General features: G+C 50.0%; 1 protein-coding gene across 3 annotated transcripts in view; it reads left to right on the top strand.

Annotated features, from left to right (window-relative positions):
• LOC125738439 (dedicator of cytokinesis protein 4-like) overlaps nucleotides 1-22,784 on the top strand; it is a 71,544-nt gene that overhangs the window by 35,014 nt on the left and 13,746 nt on the right. For 2 of the 3 annotated variants that reach the window (XM_049007364.1, XM_049007362.1), the window contains exons 11-37: nucleotides 19-151; nucleotides 368-456; nucleotides 2,370-2,495; nucleotides 3,370-3,494; nucleotides 3,965-4,127; nucleotides 4,684-4,790; nucleotides 6,142-6,295; nucleotides 6,989-7,086; nucleotides 8,371-8,454; nucleotides 8,557-8,657; nucleotides 9,648-9,729; nucleotides 9,871-10,041; nucleotides 11,669-11,861; nucleotides 13,594-13,721; nucleotides 14,529-14,663; nucleotides 14,862-14,960; nucleotides 15,509-15,603; nucleotides 16,123-16,198; nucleotides 16,313-16,413; nucleotides 16,611-16,669; nucleotides 17,119-17,267; nucleotides 18,321-18,406; nucleotides 20,623-20,649; nucleotides 21,079-21,174; nucleotides 21,267-21,327; nucleotides 21,789-21,882; nucleotides 22,342-22,490. In XM_049007364.1, coding sequence (XP_048863321.1) covers nucleotides 19-151; nucleotides 368-456; nucleotides 2,370-2,495; nucleotides 3,370-3,494; nucleotides 3,965-4,127; nucleotides 4,684-4,790; nucleotides 6,142-6,295; nucleotides 6,989-7,086; nucleotides 8,371-8,454; nucleotides 8,557-8,657; nucleotides 9,648-9,729; nucleotides 9,871-10,041; nucleotides 11,669-11,861; nucleotides 13,594-13,721; nucleotides 14,529-14,663; nucleotides 14,862-14,960; nucleotides 15,509-15,603; nucleotides 16,123-16,198; nucleotides 16,313-16,413; nucleotides 16,611-16,669; nucleotides 17,119-17,267; nucleotides 18,321-18,406; nucleotides 20,623-20,649; nucleotides 21,079-21,174; nucleotides 21,267-21,327; nucleotides 21,789-21,882; nucleotides 22,342-22,490 — 2,981 coding nt within the window. The remainder of the gene's footprint in view (nucleotides 1-18; nucleotides 152-367; nucleotides 457-2,369; nucleotides 2,496-3,369; nucleotides 3,495-3,964; nucleotides 4,128-4,683; nucleotides 4,791-6,141; nucleotides 6,296-6,988; nucleotides 7,087-8,370; nucleotides 8,455-8,556; nucleotides 8,658-9,647; nucleotides 9,730-9,870; nucleotides 10,042-11,668; nucleotides 11,862-13,593; nucleotides 13,722-14,528; nucleotides 14,664-14,861; nucleotides 14,961-15,508; nucleotides 15,604-16,122; nucleotides 16,199-16,312; nucleotides 16,414-16,610; nucleotides 16,670-17,118; nucleotides 17,268-18,320; nucleotides 18,407-20,622; nucleotides 20,650-21,078; nucleotides 21,175-21,266; nucleotides 21,328-21,788; nucleotides 21,883-22,341; nucleotides 22,491-22,784) is intronic. The other variant, XM_049007363.1, reaches the window with a different exon arrangement.

The following is a 22,784-nucleotide window of genomic DNA, read 5'->3' as shown; positions in this document are numbered from 1 at the left end:
CCCCCCCCCCCCCCGTAGGGCGCATGGGGGCCGGAGAGAAGAAGAATGTGAACAGTGCGCAGTACCGTAGGCCCTTTGGGTGTGCAGTCGTCAGCGTCGCCGACCTGCTCACTGCCGACATTAAGGACGACCACCTGCTAAAAGTCTACACGTGAGTGGTGGGGCAGGGCCGGGACCGGGGGGGAGGGGGCTACCAGACCATAAAGCCAGTCGCATCTTTCGTGGACTGCGGGGGTAGCTTTCCGTAAGACATACATGGTTCCTGTCATCCTCCTTGATGATGCCAGTGTTCAGCTAGGCGGTAGTGTGATTTTCCTGTAGACTGTAGGGGGCGCTATTTCAGTCTATCCTCTGCACGTTCCTGCAGGTGCAACACAGAGACCGAGTGGTATCAGATCCACGAGAACATCATCCGCAAAGTGAACTCCCGATACAACCTGAGCGGATCCAATGCTGGTGAGCAACTCCGCGTGTCCCTCCACGGCTGTCGGTGACAACCCCGCCCCCAGCAACACGAAGCCGCACGCGCCGTAATCGGGAGAGTGGGTCGAGCACATAAGCGACACGTACACTTGTGCTTTGCTGTTTCCCTTTAAAAATAGGTTTTTTTTGTTATCTCTGTAGTAAGAGAAGTCGTCCTTAACCTCTTAATGGCAGAGAAGTATATTTGGCTGCCCAACGTTTGAGTGAAATGTCAGTGCATCTCCTAGCAACGGGTGCTTTGGTAACATGCCTTCTCAGGTCTGCGAAGGCAGAAGCACAAAGATTTGGGAATAATGACTCGGCGGGTTATGTAAGTGTCCTCCGGTGTGCAGAGCTGGGGGGGGGCGATGACTTTTCCTGTCCTCCCTGCTTTATCCGGGGTGTGGGCAGTGATTGAGTCATTAGATACCCTGCATCCTACTTCCTGTACATAAATATCCATCCATCCGCGCTCCGGAGCTGCTCATCCTGCACCGGGATGGGGTGAGGCTGGAACCCGTCCCAGAATGCAGCGGGCACAAGGCCGGGGCGGAGAGGGGGGGGGGGGAGCTGCGCACTCCACACACTGTGGGCGGTTTACAGATAGCTGCTCACCTCCCTGCATGTTTCTGGACAGTGGTGGGGGTGGGGGTGGGGGTGGGGGCAGAGAGCGCTGCGAGACTCATTTTGATGCGTTTAGACAGGAGTGTGTAGGCCGTGTAACTCCGATATGGTGCCTTGTGCTTATAGTACAGGCATGTTACCCTCAAACATTATGGAAATATACGCTCCGGGGAACGGGCTGTGTCTCTGGGCAGCCACAGGGGGCTGATATGAGAGTGAGAGAAAGGGGAATGGAAACCTTGAGCCGCGAGGAGGAGCAGAATGCAGACGGGTATATAGAGTCATGGTAGAAGGTGTTGGTCGGTCACTGATAGTGTTCCTGGGTCACAGCTTAGTTCGTAGTGGTATGAGCTGTGGTATGAGCTGTGACCCCCCCCACGGAGCCCTGAGTGTGGTATGAGCTGTGACCCCCCCCCACGGAGCCCTGAGTGTGGTATGAGCTGTGACCCCCCCCCACGGAGCCCTGAGTGTGGTATGAGCTGTGACCCCCCCCACGGAGCCCTGAGTGTGGTATGAGCTGTGACCCCCCCCACGGAGCCCTGAGTGTGGTATGAGCTGTGACCCCCCCCCCCCCACGGAGCCCTGAGTGTGGTATGAGCTGTGACCCCCCCCCCCCACGGAGCCCTGAGTGTGGTATGAGCTGTGACCCCCCCCCACGGAGCCCTGAGTGTGGTATGAGCTGTGACCCCCCCCACGGAGCCCTGAGTGTGGTATGAGCTGTGACCCCCCCCCCCCCACGGAGCCCTGAGTGTGGTATGAGCTGTGACCCCCCCCCACGGAGCCCTGAGTGTGGTATGAGCTGTGACCCCCCCCCCACGGAGCCCTGAGTGTGGTATGAGCTGTGACCCCCCCCCCCCCACGGAGCCCTGAGTGTGGTATGAGCTGTGACCCCCCCCCCACGGAGCCCTGAGTGTGGTATGAGCTGTGACCCCCCCCACGGAGCCCTGAGTGTGGTATGAGCTGTGACCCCCCCCCACGGAGCCCTGAGTGTGGTATGAGCTGTGACCCCCCCACGGAGCCCTGAGTGTGGTATGAGCTGTGACCCCCCCCCCCCACGGAGCCCTGAGTGTGGTATGAGCTGTGACCCCCCCCACGGAGCCCTGAGTGTGGTATGAGCTGTGACCCCCCCACGGAGCCCTGAGTGTGGTATGAGCTGTGACCCCCCCACGGAGCCCTGAGTGTGGTATGAGCTGTGACCCCCCCACGGAGCCCTGAGTGTGGTATGAGCTGTGACCCCCCCACGGAGCCCTGAGTGTGGTATGAGGTGTGTCGTCCCCCAACAGGGCTGGCCGTCTCCCTCCAGCTGCTTCACGGCGACATGGAGCAGATCCGCCGCGAGTACATGGCGCTCTTCACCCGCGGCATCGCCATCACCAAGAAGCTGGGCTTCTCTGACATCATCATGCCAGGTGGGCCCCCCCCCCGAAAGAGCTGCAGGCCTTAAGAACACCAGGTTTACAGCCTTGCGTCCTTTTTTGCGTGACTGTAACATTCCGGCGTCTGCTCTCAGCTCCGGGCACCAGCCAGTGTTCCGGCTGCTGTGGGGACAGACGTGAATAGTTCAGGTCCAGAAAGTAACAATCCAGACCAGGGTGTTTTTTCAATCAACCAACCCAGTATAAAGAGTCCCATTCACAGAGTACTCAATTGGTTGGTTGAAACAAAATCTGGATTTTACTTTCTGGATCTGAACTTTCCCCCTTGAAAAGGTGGGATTCTGCACCCCCCCCCCCCTGCTGAGGACATGTCTCTCTGTCACCCCCCAAACATTCACTCTTTCCTCCCTCCTTTGTCCGTCCTGCCTGCTGATCTGTTTAACAACTGCTGTTTCCTCCACACTGACACACTGGGCGATATTAACCTCTAACCTTCATCATGCCTGTGTTTAACACTAGTTTATACCCAACTTGCAATATAGTTGCTCTAAGCATCATTAGGAAAGACATTGTATAAGTGTCCATCCATCCTCAAACCGCTTCTCCTTCTGTGGTCATGGTGGCAGCATGCTGATTGGGTCAGATCTTTCCAGCCCACTGTCAGGGATTCCCCGGCTTTCCCAAGCTAGCTGGGAGATGTGATCCCTGCAGCGTGTCCTGGGTCTGCCCCGGGACCCAGACTAGTGGCACGTACCTGGATAAAAATAGTAACATAATGGAGTCGGCGGAGCGTTTATCGCCGTGGCCTGATAATGATGATGGATGCAGTCTTCCCAGGAGGTAGCGTATCCAGGGCCGCCTGCTCTGCTCTCCCGAGTGGCTGATTTCTCTTCTGATTCCCTCACAGGCGAGATGAGGAACGACCTGTACGTCACCTTGGAAAGAGGAGAGTTTGAGAAGGGGGGGAAGAGCGTGGCCAGGAATGTGGAGATTACTGTGTGCGTGCTGGATGCAGACGGACTCGTCCTGAAGGTAAAACTCTCAGAACTCTCTTGTTCAGATCAGGAACACCAGCGCTGTCATATACAAGGATATAGAGCAGCATGCTGATTTGCATTTTGTCTAGTAAGTCTCTGCTGCCTGTCTGTCTTCTTTAGCTTAGCCTGATTATCTTCTGTCACGTAATATGTAATGTTTCTGTACTTAGGTACTTCCCTTCAGCATGTAAAGCATGGAAAAAGTATTTAAATGTAGTTTTAACAATGTAAGGTATCAAAGCCTTACTAAAGAGTGCCAGATTTCTTAATAAGCTGTTAATACCAATTTAATTAATTAAATTAATTAAAGACCGCGAAAGCAATTTCGGTCGTGGGATTTGAACCTGTCACCTACTGGTCCCATGCTCATTTCCTTAGCTGTCATGTTCCCTACCAGCCCGCTCGCAGCTCATACCTGCGCTCGTTCTTTGGCCGCCCTTCTCACCCTTTCCCCATCTTTCCCAGAATTCTGTGTGGGCGGGGTCCGGGGAGGCCGGCGCTGACGAGTACCGCTCCCTTGTGCTGTACCACAACAACAGCCCCCGCTGGGCAGAGCAGATTAAGCTGCCACTGCCCGTGGACAAGTTCCGGGGCTCCCACGTGCGATTTGAGTTCCGCCACTGCTCCAGTAAGCTCCTCCCCCCCGGTGTGTGCGTGGTGGGACACGTGCGCTGCCGTGTTTCCTTTCAGAGATCGGCGGTAGCTTCCCTCGGCCCTGGGGGAGTGCCATCCTGTAATAGCTGTCTAATTTGGGCCTGTGACGTACCAGCGGCGGGGTGGGGATATTTATATTTGACGGAGAGTTAAAATTTTAAAAGTCTTGGTCTGATGATTTTGGAGGGGGAGGGGTCATAAAGGCTTTCCTTTGATGCCATCAGCAGAGATTTTTTGGTGGGGTGGGGGAGGTTTAGAGGGGTATGTATTAATGGTGAAGATACCTATGCTGAGTTACATACATACGTACATACATACATGCACGCAAGCATACCTCAGCTAGTGTATACCTTGCTATTATACCTGAGACCGAAAAACATTGGAAAGATGGACACTGATTCCAGGATGGCTGATTAGCTGAAACATTTTTTGTTGTCGTCCAATTAAATGAGCTCAGCAGCAGTTGCACGCCCTCCCTGCAGAGGGCGCCATTCTCTGAGCAGCAGTCCAGAATGCGCGTGTTTTTTCAGCTAAAGACAAGGCGGAAAAAAAGCTGTTTGGCTTCTCCTTCATCCCCCTGATGCAAGAAGACGGCCTCACATTGCCCGACGGCACTCACGAGCTCATCGTCCACAAGGTAACCACAGCAACCCGTGGGCGGGGCAGGCGGGGGAGGATGGCTTGAATTTGGGTCTCGCTCGTTTGCCGGGGTCGGCGGTCGCTGGATTTCTGAGGGAGCTGTGAAGAGGCCTGGTCACGATCTCAGGCAGAGGCTGCTGATGCACCTGTTAAAGCGATGATTTCATGTATTTATTTCTGGGGGGGGCCCTTCACCCTTTGGAAATGTTGGTTCCAGCCAAAGAGAGTCGTGTGGGCTCTCCCTGTGAAATGCTCACTTCATTCTCTCTCTCTCCTTTGTATGAACAACGGCCATGAAACTGTCAGTTTAAACTTTCTTTTTTTTTTTTTTTTTTCCTTGGTGGGCGAACCGGGGGTGGAAGGGTGCGGTCTGCAGTGGGCGCCTACGGGCATGAAGGTCTCTTCTGAGATGTGCCCATTCAGGGTACTTTGGGTGATTGGGTCGGAAGGTTTCTCTGACTTTCTCCTGCTGTGAGGCCACACGCCCTTTGGCAAACCCAGACTTTTCCAGCGATATATATAAAAAAAAAAACGTAATGTTTGTCCTGACAATCTTCTTCTGAGGGATCCTCTTTCCCTCAAGATCTCCATCTTGTCCATGGGTCCCTAAGGTGTAGACGAGGCCCCTTCACATCCACTGGATGCAAGACTTTGTCGCAATTCCATCCACTTTCTCTTTTATTCTGCCAATTCAAGATTTACTTCAGTGTCATGAGTTAAGTGGAGGAGCAGATGATCTCGTGTTCCAACTTCGCTTGTAATTTTAAATGCAATCACGTGTTGTGCATGTGGGGCTGTTTTTGGTAACTTTTGTGAAACCGTCTTAAAATGCTGAGAATTGATGAGTTATGGGTTGATATTTCTAAAAAGTATTGGCTGAAGTACGAAGACATTGCAAATTTGGTTTTGTGGCATTGAAAAAGTGAGCTTTCTGAAATTTGTGTGACCCAGTTGTACTCTTCAGAAGTAGGGCAGTTTACCAAAGTATCGTGCTCTTGTACTTTGGAGCAGCGACGGTCTTCGCAGGAACGTTCACTTTTCGGGAATATTATCCCATGCAAAGTGTCAGGCGTGTCCGTAGCTCCGTCTGAATCGCAGAGATGGAAACGGAGTTCCTGGTGCCATTAACGGAGCTTCCACTTTTCCAAAGACGTTTCAAGTTAGCGAACCGTGGCTTCCTAAAACCAAAGCGCCCCTTCACTAATAAGGGCAGACCCTCGCAAATAGCACCATATTGTTTGCTCATGCTGTGTGCGAGGAGGTGTCCCAGGCAGGTGTGGGGGGTCCATGAGGTCTAGGATCTCCCACTGAGGGCCTCCTTGGGTCTTTTTCTTCTCGGCCTCCCGCAGTGTGAGGAGAACGCCAACTTCCAGGACTGCATCCGGTACCTCCACCTGCCCTTCTCCAAGGGGAGCCTCCCAGGGAACAGCCAAGCCGCTAAGGGCATTAAGGAGTCTGTCTGGATCACTTCTTTCCTGTGTTCCACGAAGCTCACGCAGAATGGTACGGACAATCGGAGATTGGCCATCCAAGATACACGGCGCTTCCTCGTATGCGGCGGGTATGGGGGGGGGGGGGGGGGGGGGACGTCTGTTGTCTGGTCTGTCAGTCAAGCAGACCGTCATAGAGAAACAGATCTTTGGTGTAACCTTTTGTTGTGGTTTGACACGGGGCAAATAAATTTCCATCTACCGGCATGCATGCGTGACAAGACTGATCTTACGGAAATAACACAGCACACAGATATATAAATACGCAGGTGGTTATGGGCAGGAGGATGGGGTTATGGCTTATTTCTTTTGTTGACACAATTATTTGTGTAGCAGTCGGTTGAATATACATCCATCTTCCTGCTACTTCTCTTGGTCTCAGTAACAGGCAGTGTGGGGGAGACCCTGGAAAGAGTGCCTGCCTAGCACAGAGCACACATTCATACACCGTAGGCAGTATGGAGACAGCGATTTAGCTTTGCTGCGTCTCTTTGGACAGTGGGGTGGCAGTGAAAGGGCATGACTTCGAGCCAGTGTGTTAGTCGGCCTCATTTTGGTTCATTTTGGCAGATAAAGCTTTTTCATCTTAAACAGATTAGCCCCTGTTGTCCTGCGTCCATTGTCCCCTGCATTACATTGTGTTTTCCCCACATAAACAGATAAAATTCCTGAATGAAATCCCTTCCATCTGTCATCCTGCTTTCAGGGAATATGCTGGACCTGCTGAAATGGAGAGTTCACCCAGAGAAGATCAGCGACAGCCTGTCCAAGCTGAAGGAGATCGACGGCTCAGAAATAGTCAAGGTAGAGAAGGGCGGCGGACTATAAACAACTGTGGGGGCTGTGCTGGACCCATCAGCCTGCTGAGGTCAAAATAAGTGTCACTTTTCTGTCTCACTAAGGCATTTTGCTGAACATCAGAAGTAATGGCAATAGTAATTGTAAATGAATGAAGCTCATCCTGAAGTGTAAAAATTATTGCATCGAGTTAAATATTTTTCAATGGCAGATGCACCAGGTGAGGTGGGGAAAGTACTGACATTGATAAAGCAATTTGATGAGCAAATAAAGAACCATCAGTTTCTGCTGAGAAGATCGGGTGTGGTCTCTCCTGCTTCAGATGCACCTTACTGATGAGGAGATCGCAGCTGATAATTACTTACTTACAGAGATCTCAGGTCACGATCCCTTACTGATGAGGAGATCTCGGGTCACGATCCCTTACTGACGAGGAGATCTCAGGTCACGATCCCTTACTGACAAGGAGATCTCGGGTCATGATCCCTTACTGACGAGGAGATCGCAGCTGATGATTACTTACTTACTTACAGAGATCTCGGGTCATGATTCTTTGCTAACGATCGGATCTCAGGTCACGATTCTTTACTGATGAGGAGATCTCGGATCGCGATCCCTTACTGGTGAAGAGATCTCTGGTCATTATTCCTTGTTGACGAGGAGATCTCGGGTCGTGATCGCTTGCTGACGAGGAGATCTCGGGTCGTGATCGCTTGCTGACGAGGAGATCTCGGGTCGTGATCCCTTGCTCATGAGGAGATCTCGGGTCATGATCGCTTGCTGATGAGATCTCGGGTCGTGATCCCTTACTGGTGAAGAGATCTCTGGTCATTATTCCTTGCTGACGAGGAGATCTCGGGTCGTGATCGCTTGCTGACGAGGAGATCTCGGGTCGTGATCGCTTGCTGACGAGGAGATCTCGGGTCGTGATCCCTTGCTCATGAGGAGATCTCGGGTCATGATTCTTTGCTAACGATCGGATCTCAGGTCACGATTCTTTACTGATGAGGAGATCTCGGATCGCGATCCCTTACTGGTGAAGAGATCTCTGGTCATTATTCCTTGTTGACGAGGAGATCTCGGGTCGTGATCGCTTGCTGACGAGGAGATCTCGGGTCGTGATCGCTTGCTGACGAGGAGATCTCGGGTCGTGATCGCTTGCTGACGAGGAGATCTCGGGTCGTGATCCCTTGCTCATGAGGAGATCTCGGGTCGTGATCGCTTGCTGACGAGGAGATCTCGGGTCGTGATCCCTTAAGTAAAGCTCTTTGCCCTGTCCATCCCCCACAGTTTCTCCAGGACACTCTGGACACCCTGTTTGGAATCTTGGATGAAAATTCTCAGCGATACGGCTTGAAGGTTTTTGACTGCCTCGTAAGTGTCCCGCCGTCCATTTCCTGCACATCCCAGGGGCATCGGGCATCTCCGGCTTTGAGCCGCTGCTCCTCATCTCCGCTGAGCTGCCCTCTCTTCCAGGTCCACATCATTAACTTGCTGCAGGACAGCAAGTTCCAACACTTCAAGCCGGTCATGGACACCTACATCGAAAGTCACTTTGCAGGGGCTCTGTCATACAGGTGAGTGTGAAGCCGCCGTCAGCCCGTCTGTCCCCAGGAGCCGATTAAATTGGGGCAATGGAGAGATTAACCCTTTCTGCCCCAGGCCTCAGTCCCCTCCCTCCCCGTGGTGGAGGTTGTATGTGTGTGCCTGCGTGCTCAGTCTGTGTGTGTCTCTGTCTGTTATGTAAGCATTTTTAAAGTGCCCTCCCTATCGTAACTCATTGTCTAGTTTATTATGCCCGAATCATTGACAGTCCTCTCACCAGGCCGGGGGTGCCGGAGTGGGGGTGGAACAGACTGAAGTGTGAAATAATGGTGTCTGTTGTTTTGTCCACTGACCTCTTTCCAGGTCTAACCACGGGCCCTCCGCTCTGCTCCAGCTCCCCCTCCCACACGCACGCGCACACACACACACACACACACACACACACACACACACACACACACACACACACACATACACAGAAAGAGCCTAATACATCCGGCCCCCCCAGGCCTGCCTGGCTTTGGTTTCTTCCCTCGTCCGCAGCCCAGCTTAACGTTCACGACGATGTCATATTTCTAATGTTTCGACATTCATCACCCGGTCAGATAGTGGCTGCTGGCAGGGTGTAAACGCTCTGGGTCTAACCTCACTGTGTGGTCTTGTTTTGGTTACTTTAAAGCCCCCCCCCCCCCCCCCACTTTCCTTGAAGAGATGAATGCTGATTTCACAGTACCCTCCCCCTCACCCGTCACGCATTGTTCCTCGCGAGTCACCGCATGCGCAGGACGATTTAGGGTAGATGGGTTTGGGGCGCGGGCCCGGGCAGGGAGGACGTGTGTCAGTCTGACTGCCGTGTTATAGTGTGAATCCCTGGTCCGGATCGATTTTGTCCAGAGGTCAAACGTGTTAATAACAGTCAACATGCGGGATGAAAAGTTATTTGAAGGTTTGAATATTAATTCTCCGTCCAAGCCACCCCGACCTCTGCCTGAGCCTGATTCTCTGCCGTTCTTCACTCTCAGAGACCTGATCAAGGTGCTGAAGTGGTACGTGGATCGCATCGTGGACGCCGAGCATCAGGACCACATCCAGCAGGTCCTCAAGGTGACTGGGGTTTATATTCCTCTCGAACGCGAATTTCCTGTGGAAAACCTACAGAATCTTCAGAAAATCTCTTCCTATTCCTGAGCCTAAATGCCCCCGTCCCGCCGCTGACCTCCCCTTCTCGTCCCCCCCCCCGGTCAGGCCACAGAGTACATCTTCAAGTACATCATCCAGTCACGCCGCCTCTTTGCCTTGGCCACCGGGGGGCAGAATGAGGATGAGTTCCGCTGCTGTATCCGGGAGCTCTTCATGTCACTACGCTTCTTCCTGTCCCAGGAGGGTAAAAGCGGCAACTCTGTGACCCAGACGCAGGTGAGGAGGGCAGCCTGGGACGTCCCTCAGTATCGGCACGGACGTTTCAGTCCCGAGCAGCTCGGAGTTTGCCGCCCGGGTTCTCAGGCGTGCTGCGGCTTTTACTGTAGGCGACAGTGTTTAATTAGCGGCTGATTCACACTTTATAAAAGGCGAGTTGGCATCCAAATAATAATTTAGAAAATAATTTGGAAAGCGCTGAGCAAAGGAAAGGCCAGCATTCCCGCAGACTTTGAGTGGAGCTAATTCTGGTCCCCAGTGGCACCTCCTAACTGGAGGATTCGGCCGTGGAGCTCTGCTAGGACTGAGGGGCCACTTGCAGAAGACTGATTCCAGAGTAACTGCATTAGGAGCCTGAGTGTTGAATTAGCTGGAGCTGGTTTTGGTGAGCTGGTGCCTCCATTTGGGGAAAAGAAACTTGCATTCCCCATCTCTGTTTTTCACATTTGGGGGCGGAGATGGATTATCCAGACCAACCTAGGCTGATGTACATGGTGGTCAAGTCCCCCGTTTCCACCGTCAAGCTTCGAACGTTCGTTTGTTTACATCTGAAAGGGTTTGAGATCCGCAGGGTGCATTGAGGTCACATGCTAACAAGGGGACACGCAACAGGCTACATCCTCCCCCCGAAAATACATGTACATTGTTCCGTTTGTGCTCTTTGGATACTGCTACTTCTGATGCTGCCTGTAGAGACTGTTTGCGTAGAATCCCTGATCACATTTTCACTTCAGCCTGCCTCTGTGCCGCCCGACCCCAGAGCGCCCTGCGTTTGATGTCGGTGCTCGCAGCCTCATCACAGACGCCTCTCAGGCAGATGGGACAAGCTGGCATGTTTGTTTTTCTGCTCTGAGGTGGAGAGGTGCTGTCTAAACCCCCTACCCCCCCCCCCCCCCCCAAGGTGTTTATTGTGAGGTGCGTGTGTTCGGAACTCGCTCAGGTGCTCGCAGATTCTTTTGAGCAGCATCACCGTGACACACAGCTGGAGGCAGTCTGTTGAGCCCCCCCCCCACAACCCCTCTCTATAATCCCTCCTGATCTTTCACGAATACCCCCCCCCCCCAAACTTGCTTTTTAGATGCCTTGGAGCAGGCTACCTCTCCCCCCCACTCATTTTTAATATTCTGTTCATCCTGCCTGTACAGAAGCAGACCAGCTGTGGCTTGTGTGTGGATAGGTTTAGTCTCCTGTGAGTGGGGCGTGGCTTCTCCCATGAGTGGGGCGTGGCTTCTCCCATGAGTGGGGCGTGGCTTCTCCCATGAGTGGGGCGTGGCTTCTCCCATGAGTGGGCATTGCTTATTTTGTGAGTGACGTTGCCAGTAACCATTAATGGGCGTTGTTTCTCCTGCAAGTGGGCATCGCTTCTTTCATGAGTGGGTGTCGCCAATAATAATTAGTGGGTGTGGCTTCTCTTGCAAATGGGTGTGGCTTCTCCAACAAGTGGGCGTTGCCAATAACCATTAGTGGGTGTCGCTCCTCTGGCGAGTGGGCCTGGCTTCTCCCGCAAGTGGATGTCACCAGTTCCCTTGAGTAAGCATTTCTTCTCCCATGAGTGGCTGTAGCTTCTCCTGCCACTGGGTGTAGTCGACCCCATGAGTTACCACCTTCCCTGCCCACCCTCCCGCAGGCCGTCTTCCTCAGGACGTTCCCCTGCGTTTACTGTGAGCTGCTGAAGATCTTCAATGTGCGGGAGGTGGCCGGGTTCGTGCGAGAGACCCTCGGGAGCCTGCCCGCCATCTCCCATGCTGACTGCCCCCTGGAGGCTGTCAAGTTGCAGTGCATTGCCAAGACTGTGGAGAGCTCACTGTACACTAACCCAGGTACACCGATGGGGTCGTGAATGTTTCTTGCGGTGACACTTTGGTTATTAATGTCCCAGTGCACCATAAAAGGCATTAAGTGATGATGACACAAATCCTGTTTACAAATGTGATTAGCACAGACCAAGCTTAAGTACACATCTGATAATTAAACTGGGATTAACTCGATACTCAGCAATTGTCACGTGCCATCTGTGGGACATTCGTACACCAGGCATAAACAACAATTTACATTGTGCTTTTGAATATGAAAAAAAGGCTAATTATGCACTGGGAGGATGGGATTTCTTGGGAATCATATCCTTAAAGCTGATTTAATGAATTAAATGTAATTAGGAAGAAATGGATCCATTGTACAGAAATGGGGGGATTAAAAATTAATGTGACATAATTTTTGCAGGGGGGGTTGCATTTGGGGCAGTTAGCGGATTTGCAGTTTGCCTCTTATTAATTGATTAAAATTAGAATTTTAATGTCAACATGTTTGTTTTTCACTCATAAACCGCCGCCGTCTTCAGAGACATGCTTTAGTAAGGTGTAACGAGGCATCGCTTGTTTTTGGCTTCATTCAGACAGGACGACGGGGTGAGGGGCATGGTGGCTCGATGCCTGGTCTCATGCCTCCAGGACTGGGGGTTTGAGTGCTGCCCCTGCCTCTGTCGTGCATGGAGGTGCCGGTTCTCTGTGTCTTTGCATGTTTCTCTTCCGGGGATTTTCTCCTACGGGGCTGAAAATTGCCACCCTGGAGTCGACATTATAGATATATATACCTTTGAGAAGCAGAGGTGCAAACTCACTCTACCGCTCCGCTTTATTTCTGGGTGTAGAGATTATGGTTGGCCTGCTTTTGCTGCCCTCCCCCCCCTCCCCCAAGCTTGGATAAGTAAATACCAGCTGCTTTGTCTGGCTGTTCTGCAGGGGATTAAGGGGAGACACCATCTTAGTGACATTTACCTATCCCCGCTGCTGTTTATAAGAGGCTGAAGCTGGCTACCTTAATCCTTCTCTGTACAGGAAAAGAAAACCCTCAGTTGGTATTTCACACATCCCGTCCACGCACCATCCCATGGTGTCACGATTCTTGTCATCCGTTTTCACATCGCCGTAGCACTGCCAAATCTCCCGCACTTTGGAATCAGCCGTTAAAACTTTGAAACTTAAGATGTGATTTCAGTTCCTGTTTAATGTGGGACTGTTTGTCCTTGCTGCTCTCGTCTGCGCTCCGCTAGCTTAGTTCTCTTCCAGTGTCTGGTTTTTTAAAAAAACATTCATTGAACATTCAGTGCACCTTCGTAGTGCATTTATAATGCAGTCATAGAACATTCAAAGGCAGTATGCAAGCATACCATAACATCCTAACATCCCTTCACAGCTTTAATATTCTTTAATAATAAACATTACATGATTATACAATTATAATGTTTGTCATTATTATATAATGTTTGTTATTAATGTGTATTACACCTGTTAAGGGATGTTAGCATGTAAAAGTATACATGCATGATGTTTATGAATGTTTTATGAATACTTAATGAATACATTATGAAGGTTTACTGAACGTTTTATGAGTGCAATATAAAAGCATTACGAAGCTGCAGTTAATGCAAAGCGTTATCCTTTTTTCTTACATACCTCGGCCTGGCCATGAGATCCTCCTGACATCCGCGTCCACAGGCATGTGGAGGTTCCTGTCCCCACAGGAACCTCATTCGTCTGTTCCTCTTTCCTTCAGAATCCAGGTGTATCCTGCTCCCTGTGGTACTGCACCACCTCCAGGCACACCTGCAGGAGCAGAGAGACCTCGTCATGTGTGCCCAGATCCTCTCCGGAATGTTCTCCCTCATGAAGAAGGATGACACTGTGAGTGCTCATCTGGGCCCACCTATAACTCCGCCTATGACTCCGCCCATGACCCCGCCCCCTATTCACAATCCTAATTTATAAAATCGGGACTTTCTTATTTTGGACTTCCTCTGCCGGCCCCCGGAGGATGGGCTCCCCCTCTGAGTCTGGTCCCTCCCAAGGCTTCTTCCTTCTTGGGAGTTTTTCCTTGCCACTGTCGCCTCTGGCTTACTCTCTGAGGGCATTAGGCAGGGATGATGTAAAGCGCTTTGAGACAATGTAATGTCATGAAAATGCACTATACAAAAATAAATTTAAATGTAAGTTGACTGCAAAACACCTCATTTACTATATAAAGAAAATGCCTGACTATGCCCCCCCCCAGCATGGTGGGAGGGTGGGGCTTCATTTGTTATTGCTAAGTATTCCTGTAGAAAAGGAAAGAGAGCAAGAGCATCTTAAATGTTTGAGGTGAGATGGTGCAGACCAGACCCTAAACTGACCTGGTATACTGAGATCAAACAGACCACACACCATTCCAGTATCCCTGGGGTAAATTACCCATAAATCCCAGCAGGCCTTATAATCTCAGGCCCTGAGAATGAGAAGGTATCGGTACCTCTCCAGAGCCACCATCGAAACTTCTCAGGAAGACCTTGCGTTCCTCCTGAAATAGAACGCTTAATTAGTAAATCACATTAATAACAATTAGGAGGTGTAATCATTTCTGCCCTCTAGAGGGCAGCCAGATCTAAGAAGGATAAAAACGATTGTGTTTCTTGGTCTTGGCTACATTACTGTGTTTGGTTGTATCTGTCTACTCAGGAGGCCCCAGCTTCGGAGGAGGTGGAGATGATGGTGAGGAACCTTCTCAGAGTGCTGCTGAGGACCATCTTGGAGATCACTAACCGGCCGCAGCCTGCCGGCAACTCCATGCGCTTACAGTTCCAGGATGTCACGGTACACGGCGACTCGACCCCTATGCTGTCAACGTTGATGTTTTAATGGGACCAACTAACATATCTCTCCATGGGGGATTCCGGAAGTCTCACACACTGGCATGTGCACGTGTGTGTGTACGCGTGTGCTGCCCTTTTGTACTCCGTGCCCGGCTTTGCCGCATCCGGTCGCTGACACCTCCCGCCGTCTCACCACCAGGGGGAGTTTGTGGCCTGCCTTTTGACCGTGCTCCGGCAGATGACCGACAGTCACTACCAGAAGCTGCTGGAGAGTCTGAAAAGCAAGGACGACCTGAGGGTGAGGTCCCCCTCCATGTGACACTCATCTGTGCATCGTCGAAGGATTTCATCACTGTAGCGATGGTCGGGCCCCGTATCTCAGCAGGGAAGGATGCAGCCTTTGGTGATTGCCATCTAGTGCCATTAGCATGGCTACTGAAAGGGGAGTGAGGCATTTTGGGTAATTGAATTCTGTTTGAGACAGCTCATTACAGGAGGACCACACAGTGTGGAATTGGAATTCATGAATAATATCAGATCCAGGCGGAAAGTAAATTGAGGTCTCGCTGTGACACCGCTAAGGCGCTACTGTCTGTGTGGGCCAGAGCCGTAACTCCCACTTTGAAAGCTGGTTAGTCCCAACAAATGGGATCGACTGACCTATGCCTGTAGGGGCTGAGGAGAAGGATTACTGTCCTCTCAGTCGCTCCCTCTCCACACTCTCGTACGCACACCAACACACGCACGCTCACGATGAGCCACCCACGCATGCAAGCACAGCTTTGACACGCAACTCTTTGTTGAAGCGCATTCTTTGCAAGTGTAACTTCTCTATTTATGTCCAAGGATTTTCTCTTGCAAATCTTCACGGTCTTTCGGATCCTCATCCGGCCAGAGATGTTCCCCAAGGACTGGACAGTCATGCGATTGGTCACCAACAAGTTAGTTCCTTCGTTCATTTGCATGAAACTTTTCAAGATTGTTAGTTTTTCCTGGAATTTCTGCTGCTGTCTGTACCAAACTATATTGTTCACAGAGCTCCACCCCCTCCAAGCTAATTGGTGCGTCCTTATTTGATAAACACCCCCCAAGCCAAGCCCTCTGTTCACACACCGCAGTGTGATTGGCAGACGTCTGCGTCCATCACAGTTAGGTGTCAATCAGGGACCACGCCCATGTGACTTAAATATCATTCCTTACAGGTCTGTGGTTCGGTTTGGCTGAAATTCCTTGGTACACTTTGTACTTAGAAAACCCAATTTTTTAAGGTAGTGGAGGTGTACATATTTTCCTTCCACATTGAAATAGAGTATTGCTCAATTACGTAGTTATTTAAATATGGCTTTCCACCCAGCGTATCCTCTGCCTTATACTTCCTTAGATAAGCTACAGGCACTCGGTAACTTAGTACTCAGTAATGGTTATGGCTTCCCTTCTGCTCTTTGCTTCCTGTTCTTTAGCGTTATCATCACCACGGTCCTATACCTGTCCGACGCCCTGAGGAAGAACTTCCTGAACGAGAAGTTTGATTACAAGGTAAGTGGCTGTGAGTGGCGATGCATGGAGACCTTCAGTCCATGGCTGAATGAAGGACACCCTCCGCATCATCTAGTTGCTCTGCGGCCCATTTGTCCACATCTCCCTTCGAAGGTGTGGGACTCCTATTTCTACCTTTCCGTGATCTTCATCAACCAGCCGTGTCTGCAGCTGGAGACCTTCTCGCCCTCCAAGAGGAAGAAGATTCTGGAAAAGTGAGTGACTTCCGTACGCAGGGATCAGCACAGTGATATTCGGCCACCTGAGCCTGTCTTCGCATAACCTGTGTGGTTGGGGTGTGTGTGTGTGTGTGTGTGTGTGTGTGTGTGTGTGTGTGTGTGTGTGTGTGTGTGTGTGTGTGTGTGTGTGTGTGTGTGTGTGTGTGTGTGTGTGTGTGTGTCCACGGTTGAAGGTACGGCGACATGCGGGTGATGATGGGCTGCGAGATCTTCAGCATGTGGCAGAATTTAGGTGAGAAATTTCGTTCCATAGTTCAATTTTAGATTTGACCTATTGATGTAGCTGTGGATTTTACTGTCTTAAAATGTTGATCTTCAGGTTATGAATCCATGTCTTTAACCATAACAACAGTACTGTGAGGTGGTCTGTGGCTCAGTGGCTTAGGACCCTGTGTCTGCAATCAGAAGGTCACCAGTTCAAATCCCAGGGTCGGGAGAGTGATTTTACTGTTGAGCCCCTGAGCAAGACCCTTAACCCCCAGTTGCTTCAGATGTCCATCATCGAGACACCATGTGTCTCACCATGAGTAATGCCATGTCTCTGCAGGATATACAAATGGGTTCTGTGCTGTAGTGGTGCATAGCTGTGATTTAAAAAAAAAAAAATAAAAAAATTTACATGCTCTGATATATCAGGTGCACAAGGTTGCATTTAACCCAGGTACTTATTGGCCTCCCTAGGGGAGCACAAGCTGAACTTCATTCCGGCCATGATCGGCCCCTTCCTGGAGGTGACACTGGTGCCCCAGCAGGACCTCCGCAACGTCATGATCCCCATCTTCCACGACATGATGGACTGGGAGCAGAGGAGGAGCGGAAACTTCAAACAGGTGCGGCAGACACACGAGGTCTTGGTGTGCCTGCAGAACATGGCCGCCTGACTGTAGGCTGAGGACTTACAGGTTCTGCTGCCTGCGGTTCTGCTGCCTGCGGACGTTTCATGGGGTTCCTTCACCACGGTCGATCCAGCCTCCCTTCTGGGTTTGGCTCAGAACCACCTCGTCAAAATAGACGAAGCTCTTTTGACTGTGACGTTATGGTTTGACTCGGATTCAGGTACATTTTTCTGCCGTACAAAAGCTCAACTGATGCTACGCTGACACTGAGTAAAGGGACTTCTGAGTTGTTTGGCTGTGGGTCACGGTCCGGTGAGCCCACCGTAAGCCAAAAATGTAGTAAGTCAAATATAAATATGATAAATAATTAACTTATTTAGTAACAGTAGTAATTTACTTATTACAGAAATAATTGCCTTCGATCTGGGCAATTATTTAAAATTTCACCTACAAAGTAATTGCTGTCCTCTTTTTCTTCTCAGAAGAACACGAGACACGTTTGGGTCTTTAGTAGAAATAATGGGCTTGGGAAGAATTTGGTTAAACACAGAAAAAAGCACAGTAACATACATTACACACTGTACCAGACGCACTGTACGAGACGCACTGTACGAGACGCTGGCGATAATTACAGAGACTGGAGGCCGGGCTGAATGGATGCTGCCATCACCTGGCATCAGTAGAAAGTATCGTACGACATATTGCTAGTCCAGGAGCAGATCGAAATCCTAAGTTTAATGACTACTGAACATGTATCGCTATCGCAGCATCATCAAGTCATAATGTTGTCAATCAAACCATTTTAAAGCAAAGAACGTCTGTATTTGAAAAAAATCTGAGCATAGTTGAACTATGATGTTTTGCCACGAGATAAAACTGAGCATAAGAGTCCCAATTTTGGTCAAATATGCAGTGAAGGTGTTTTGCCTTTGAGCTGCAGTGTAGTGTAGGTGTGCGTTGCTCATTTCCATGCGTTTTCCAGTGCGCTCATGCTTAGGTGGTCCAGCATGTGTGCGAGACACTCACCAGTGGCTATGGTGTCTGCAGGTGGAAGCCAAGCTGATCGACAAGCTGGACAGTTTGATGTCGGAGGGCAAGGGGGACGAGACCTACAGGGAACTATTCAACAGCATGTGAGTCGCCTCCTGCCTGCCCCCCACCCCACACGTACTGAGGACTTTCACACAATCACACTGAATCACTGAAGACTACTCTTTGGGTACATCCATACTGCTGCCTATTCAAACAAATGATCTCCATTCACACAGGCGTTCTCACATCGCTCCCAAACACATTAGACTTAGCTATTAGCGTACATTGGACATGCATGCACCCATCGACAAAATGACCAGTGAATTCGTTTCTTTTTACGCACATATGCAGAGTCACGCTGTATAACATGCTGCTTACCTGTTAGTGACTCTGCTGTCACTATAGGATCAGAGTCAACCGTGGATTTGAGTCACACATGCGCTGTCAACCATTATAAACTATTAAAGTATTAAACTATTCAAGTTATAAAGGACTTTGGATCATCTGCCAAACCTGTAACCTTAACAATTATAGAGAGTTAAGGGCCATGTCATGCATTTGCATAAATTTCCATGAAATGGCCGATTACCTTTAATTGTCTCTCTCGACACTGGCGAAGCCCCTCACAGGAAATGGACATGTACGGTTTTTTTGTGTTTTGCTTGCTTTTGGTTAGTGTTCGTTTAAGTTAGTTTGTAGTTGCTTTTGCATTTGGCTTTTCCCCAGTGCATTCGGATGCTGCATTGATGAGCACCATAGGTAACAGCTTCCATGTATCTGCCATATTGGGGACCCTGTTTACTTCTGTGTAAGGTGGCCAGTCAGACAATGAGAGGTTTTGAGTAGCCGGATCAAATCAGGGGAAGGTCATGTGATGAGTTGGGACCAATCAGGGAGCTTTTAAAGTTTGCTTTTTCATAAGTCTCCTCTTTCACTCACCCACACTGCAACGCTTCATACGTATTCAGCTCTGGGAGCTTTTAAAAAGGTGAAAATGGTAGCTAATGTCTGTGTTTTTAAATGAAAATGTAGCAGTTTGGATCTAACCTTTGATGGGTAATATTTAATTTTATTCCATTTTTGGTGCCTTGGTGTTACGTGCTATATAAAATGTTCATTGTGGGCAAACTATACTGCCTTCATACCATACTGGTGTCCTAAACAGTGTGATGTTACATCACCAGACCACATCCTCCTCCGTGTCTCACAATTGTTCCTGCACCGATGTGCAATGCATGCATAAGGACCAAGGCTGACCTCTGCTTGTGCATTAATGTGAAAACTGAGAGCAGATTTGTGTCACTGAATTCACACTTGGCTCTCATGGTCATCGTGAGTGGTTTCTGTGTGACTGGTGGCTGTAGGAATTAGGTGGGGGGGGGGGGGATGGAGGGGCAGTGGGACGTGGTCATTTAATAGCTCAGGTGAACGTCCACCCCTCCCCCCTGCTGTGTGAGTGGTCATGTGGTCATCTGTCACACTGACCTGTCAATATACTAATGTATATTTATAGCATGACGGCTTAACTGTTTTTATGACCATAGTTATTTTAATTGATTACACATTTGTTGGTTTTATGATTTTTTTATGTTGTTTTAACGTGATTTTTATGGATAATTGCATGGTTTTATCATTAATAAAGTGTGTTCTGCCGGGATGACAACAGGACGGATACCGTTGTGATATTTAATATAGTTGAGCTGTACTGCTCAGAGCGGGATCATAATAATTATAATAGTTATAATTATTATTATATATAATTATCATATTTTCTATATATATATATATATATATATATATATATGTGTGTATGTGTGTGTATAGAAAATATGATCTTCAATAATAGCATTGAGTTTTGTAGCTGGCTGCCACCCCCACCCCCCCCCCCCCCCAGCCTACACACATGCATGCGGGTAACAGCGACAAACATTTCAAGCGTATTCTCTCTGTTCCCCTCCTGCACGCTGCACACTGCGCCCCCTGCAGTGCTGCTTCACTGTCATCCACTGTTTTGTCTTCATCACCCATTCCAGTGACTTCCTGTGCAAACCCTGACCTGCATTCTGTTAGCTGTAAGGCCGTTTGGCTGATACCCTCAAGGCGTTTGAATGTTGCCGCGGTGACACCGCCGTCAGCCCCGCATTCATTGTGAACCATGACAACAGATTACTTCCTCTTCCTTCTTAAAGATTCCATTATCTTTCCTTGCTTTTGTTGCTCTACAACTAACAATACTAACACTGTACTAACGTGCGTGAGTGTGTGTTGATATTAATATATTAAAATGAATCTGTCCTACCAATGCTTCCTGGATTAGAATCCCCCTGTTTGGGCCCTACCCTAGGTAAGATGCCACCCTGCTCGCTGCCTGCTATAGAATTGGATGTGACAGATGGATTGACATGGTGCCCCCTACTGGTTGGGAGGTGTTGGCACTTGCCCAGGGTCGCTGATGGCCCAGATGGTGATGTGTGTTTACATATGTGAGCATTTGTTGAGGGCATTTAGCAATGAGCAGTGAGTGAGTATCTCTGGATGTTTGTGCATGCTCGGAGTAGTGCAACCCCTATGTGTGTGTGTGTCTGTGTGTGTCTGTGTATATATACTCATCTGTTAAGGACAGTTTTGTCTGTGCCCTCATGGACCTGACAGCCTTCTTTTCGCACGTGTGTGTGTGTGTGTGTGTATCTGTACGTGCATGTGTGTGGGTTTTTGTGTGTATGTGCATGTCTGTGTGTGCGTGTCTGGGTGTGTGTGTGTGCGTCTCTTGCAGCCTTCTGAAGAAGATCGAGCGAGAGACGTGGAGGGAGAGCGGCGTCTCTCTGATCGCCACCGTGACGCGTCTCATGGAGCGGCTCCTGGACTACAGGTCTACTCCATTGCCCGCCGCCCGCACGCCTCCATCACCCTCCTGCCCCTTTTCCCTCTGAGTGCTTGACTGTGTCCCTGCCTCACGAACAGGGACTGCATGAAGTCAGGCGAGGTGGACGGGAAGAAGATCGGCTGCACCGTCAGCCTCCTGGTCAGTTGCCGGCCCTCCTCGCCGTTAATCTCGCTGCCTGCCTCTATTTCTGTGGTTCTGTTGGCTTTCAGAAAGGGAGCCTTTTATAAAGCTCTGTTACTTTAACACCCGTCCTGGGTCCTGTGGCGGTGGCTGGAGGGGGGTTTAAATGTCACAGCAAGCAGAGTTTGCCATCTGTGAGGACCCAGCCTTTTTAGAGGGCCGTCATTACCTCAGCTATCTGTGATTGGGGGCCTCCATTCAGCGTGGGCCCAGGGTCTGCTCTGAGCTCCCTGCCCCCGCCCGTGCCAGCTGCCTCCCACATGCTAATATCACTTGTTGAGTCACTTGTGCTCCCGTAACGCAACTGTTCAGCTCCCGCGCATGTGGGTGGCTTGAGTGTTGCTCTGTGGAGAAGATCACATGACCATCTCTGCGTTTTATTCCCCCCCCCCCCCCCCCTCCAATCCCACCACTTCTAGAACTTCTACAAAACTGAGCTGAACAAAGAGGAGATGTACATCCGCTACATCCACAAGCTGTACGACCTCCATCTGAAAGCACAGAACTATACAGGTAGTGAACACTGCCCCCTGCTGGTGGAAACTCTCCCATTAGCTGATTAATCAGACAGCAATCTATGTTTTTCTGCATTGGGAAACAAAAGAAAAAAGAAAAAAATGAGGAAAAAATAATATTATATTTTTATTTAAAATGAACATTTTTAAACAACCAATAAGAAACCCCTTAATATTCTTGTCTGTAATAAGGGCATGTGTAATTTTGTATTATAGATGACATTTTGTATGTATTTTACGCATTTATTTGATGCTTTTATCCAGTTTACAGTAAAGAGAGTTTTTGTGTGCTCCTTAGGATTCCAACCCAGTACCTTTGTATTGGTAGCACAATACTCTACTTGTTAAGCTACAATCCACTGGTGTTGCCACGGATTATGAATGGGCTGGGCAGGCGGGTGGGCGTGGCCAAGCGGTAGAGGTGACACTGATGGGGGAGGGGGGTGTGTGTTCCCAGAGGCCTCCTACACGCTGCTTCTGTACGACGAGCTGCTCGAATGGTCGGAGCGTCCTCTGCGTGAGTTCCTCAGCTACCCCATGCAGACCGAGTGGCAGCGCAAGGAGACCCTACACCTCACCATCATCCAGAACTTCGACCGCGGCAAGGTGGGGCACGCGTCCGACCACTGGACCCGTGGATGTCAGGATGGTCGGTAGACGCGGGTACGGTTGTTTTGACCGTGGGAGTCGGGCACGGGAGTGGTCTGGATGCGCGACTTGGTCACATGGTCTGCCGAGCAGATGCTTGGTTTGCGGGTGACTCGCCTATCTTCAGAATTAGTGGGAGTCATCTAAGGTGACTTCTGACTCAGTGATCCTTTCCAGTGAGGGCTGGACGTCATCCTTCTTGGCACTGAGAACCCATCTTTTGATCAGAAGGACCCTTTGCGGATTCAGGTC

The sequence above is a fragment of the Brienomyrus brachyistius genome, chromosome 3, assembly GCF_023856365.1.
Source record: "Brienomyrus brachyistius isolate T26 chromosome 3, BBRACH_0.4, whole genome shotgun sequence".
In the NCBI taxonomy this organism is placed as follows: Eukaryota; Metazoa; Chordata; class Actinopteri; order Osteoglossiformes; family Mormyridae; genus Brienomyrus; species Brienomyrus brachyistius.
This window is presented reverse-complemented; position numbering and strand designations above follow the sequence as displayed.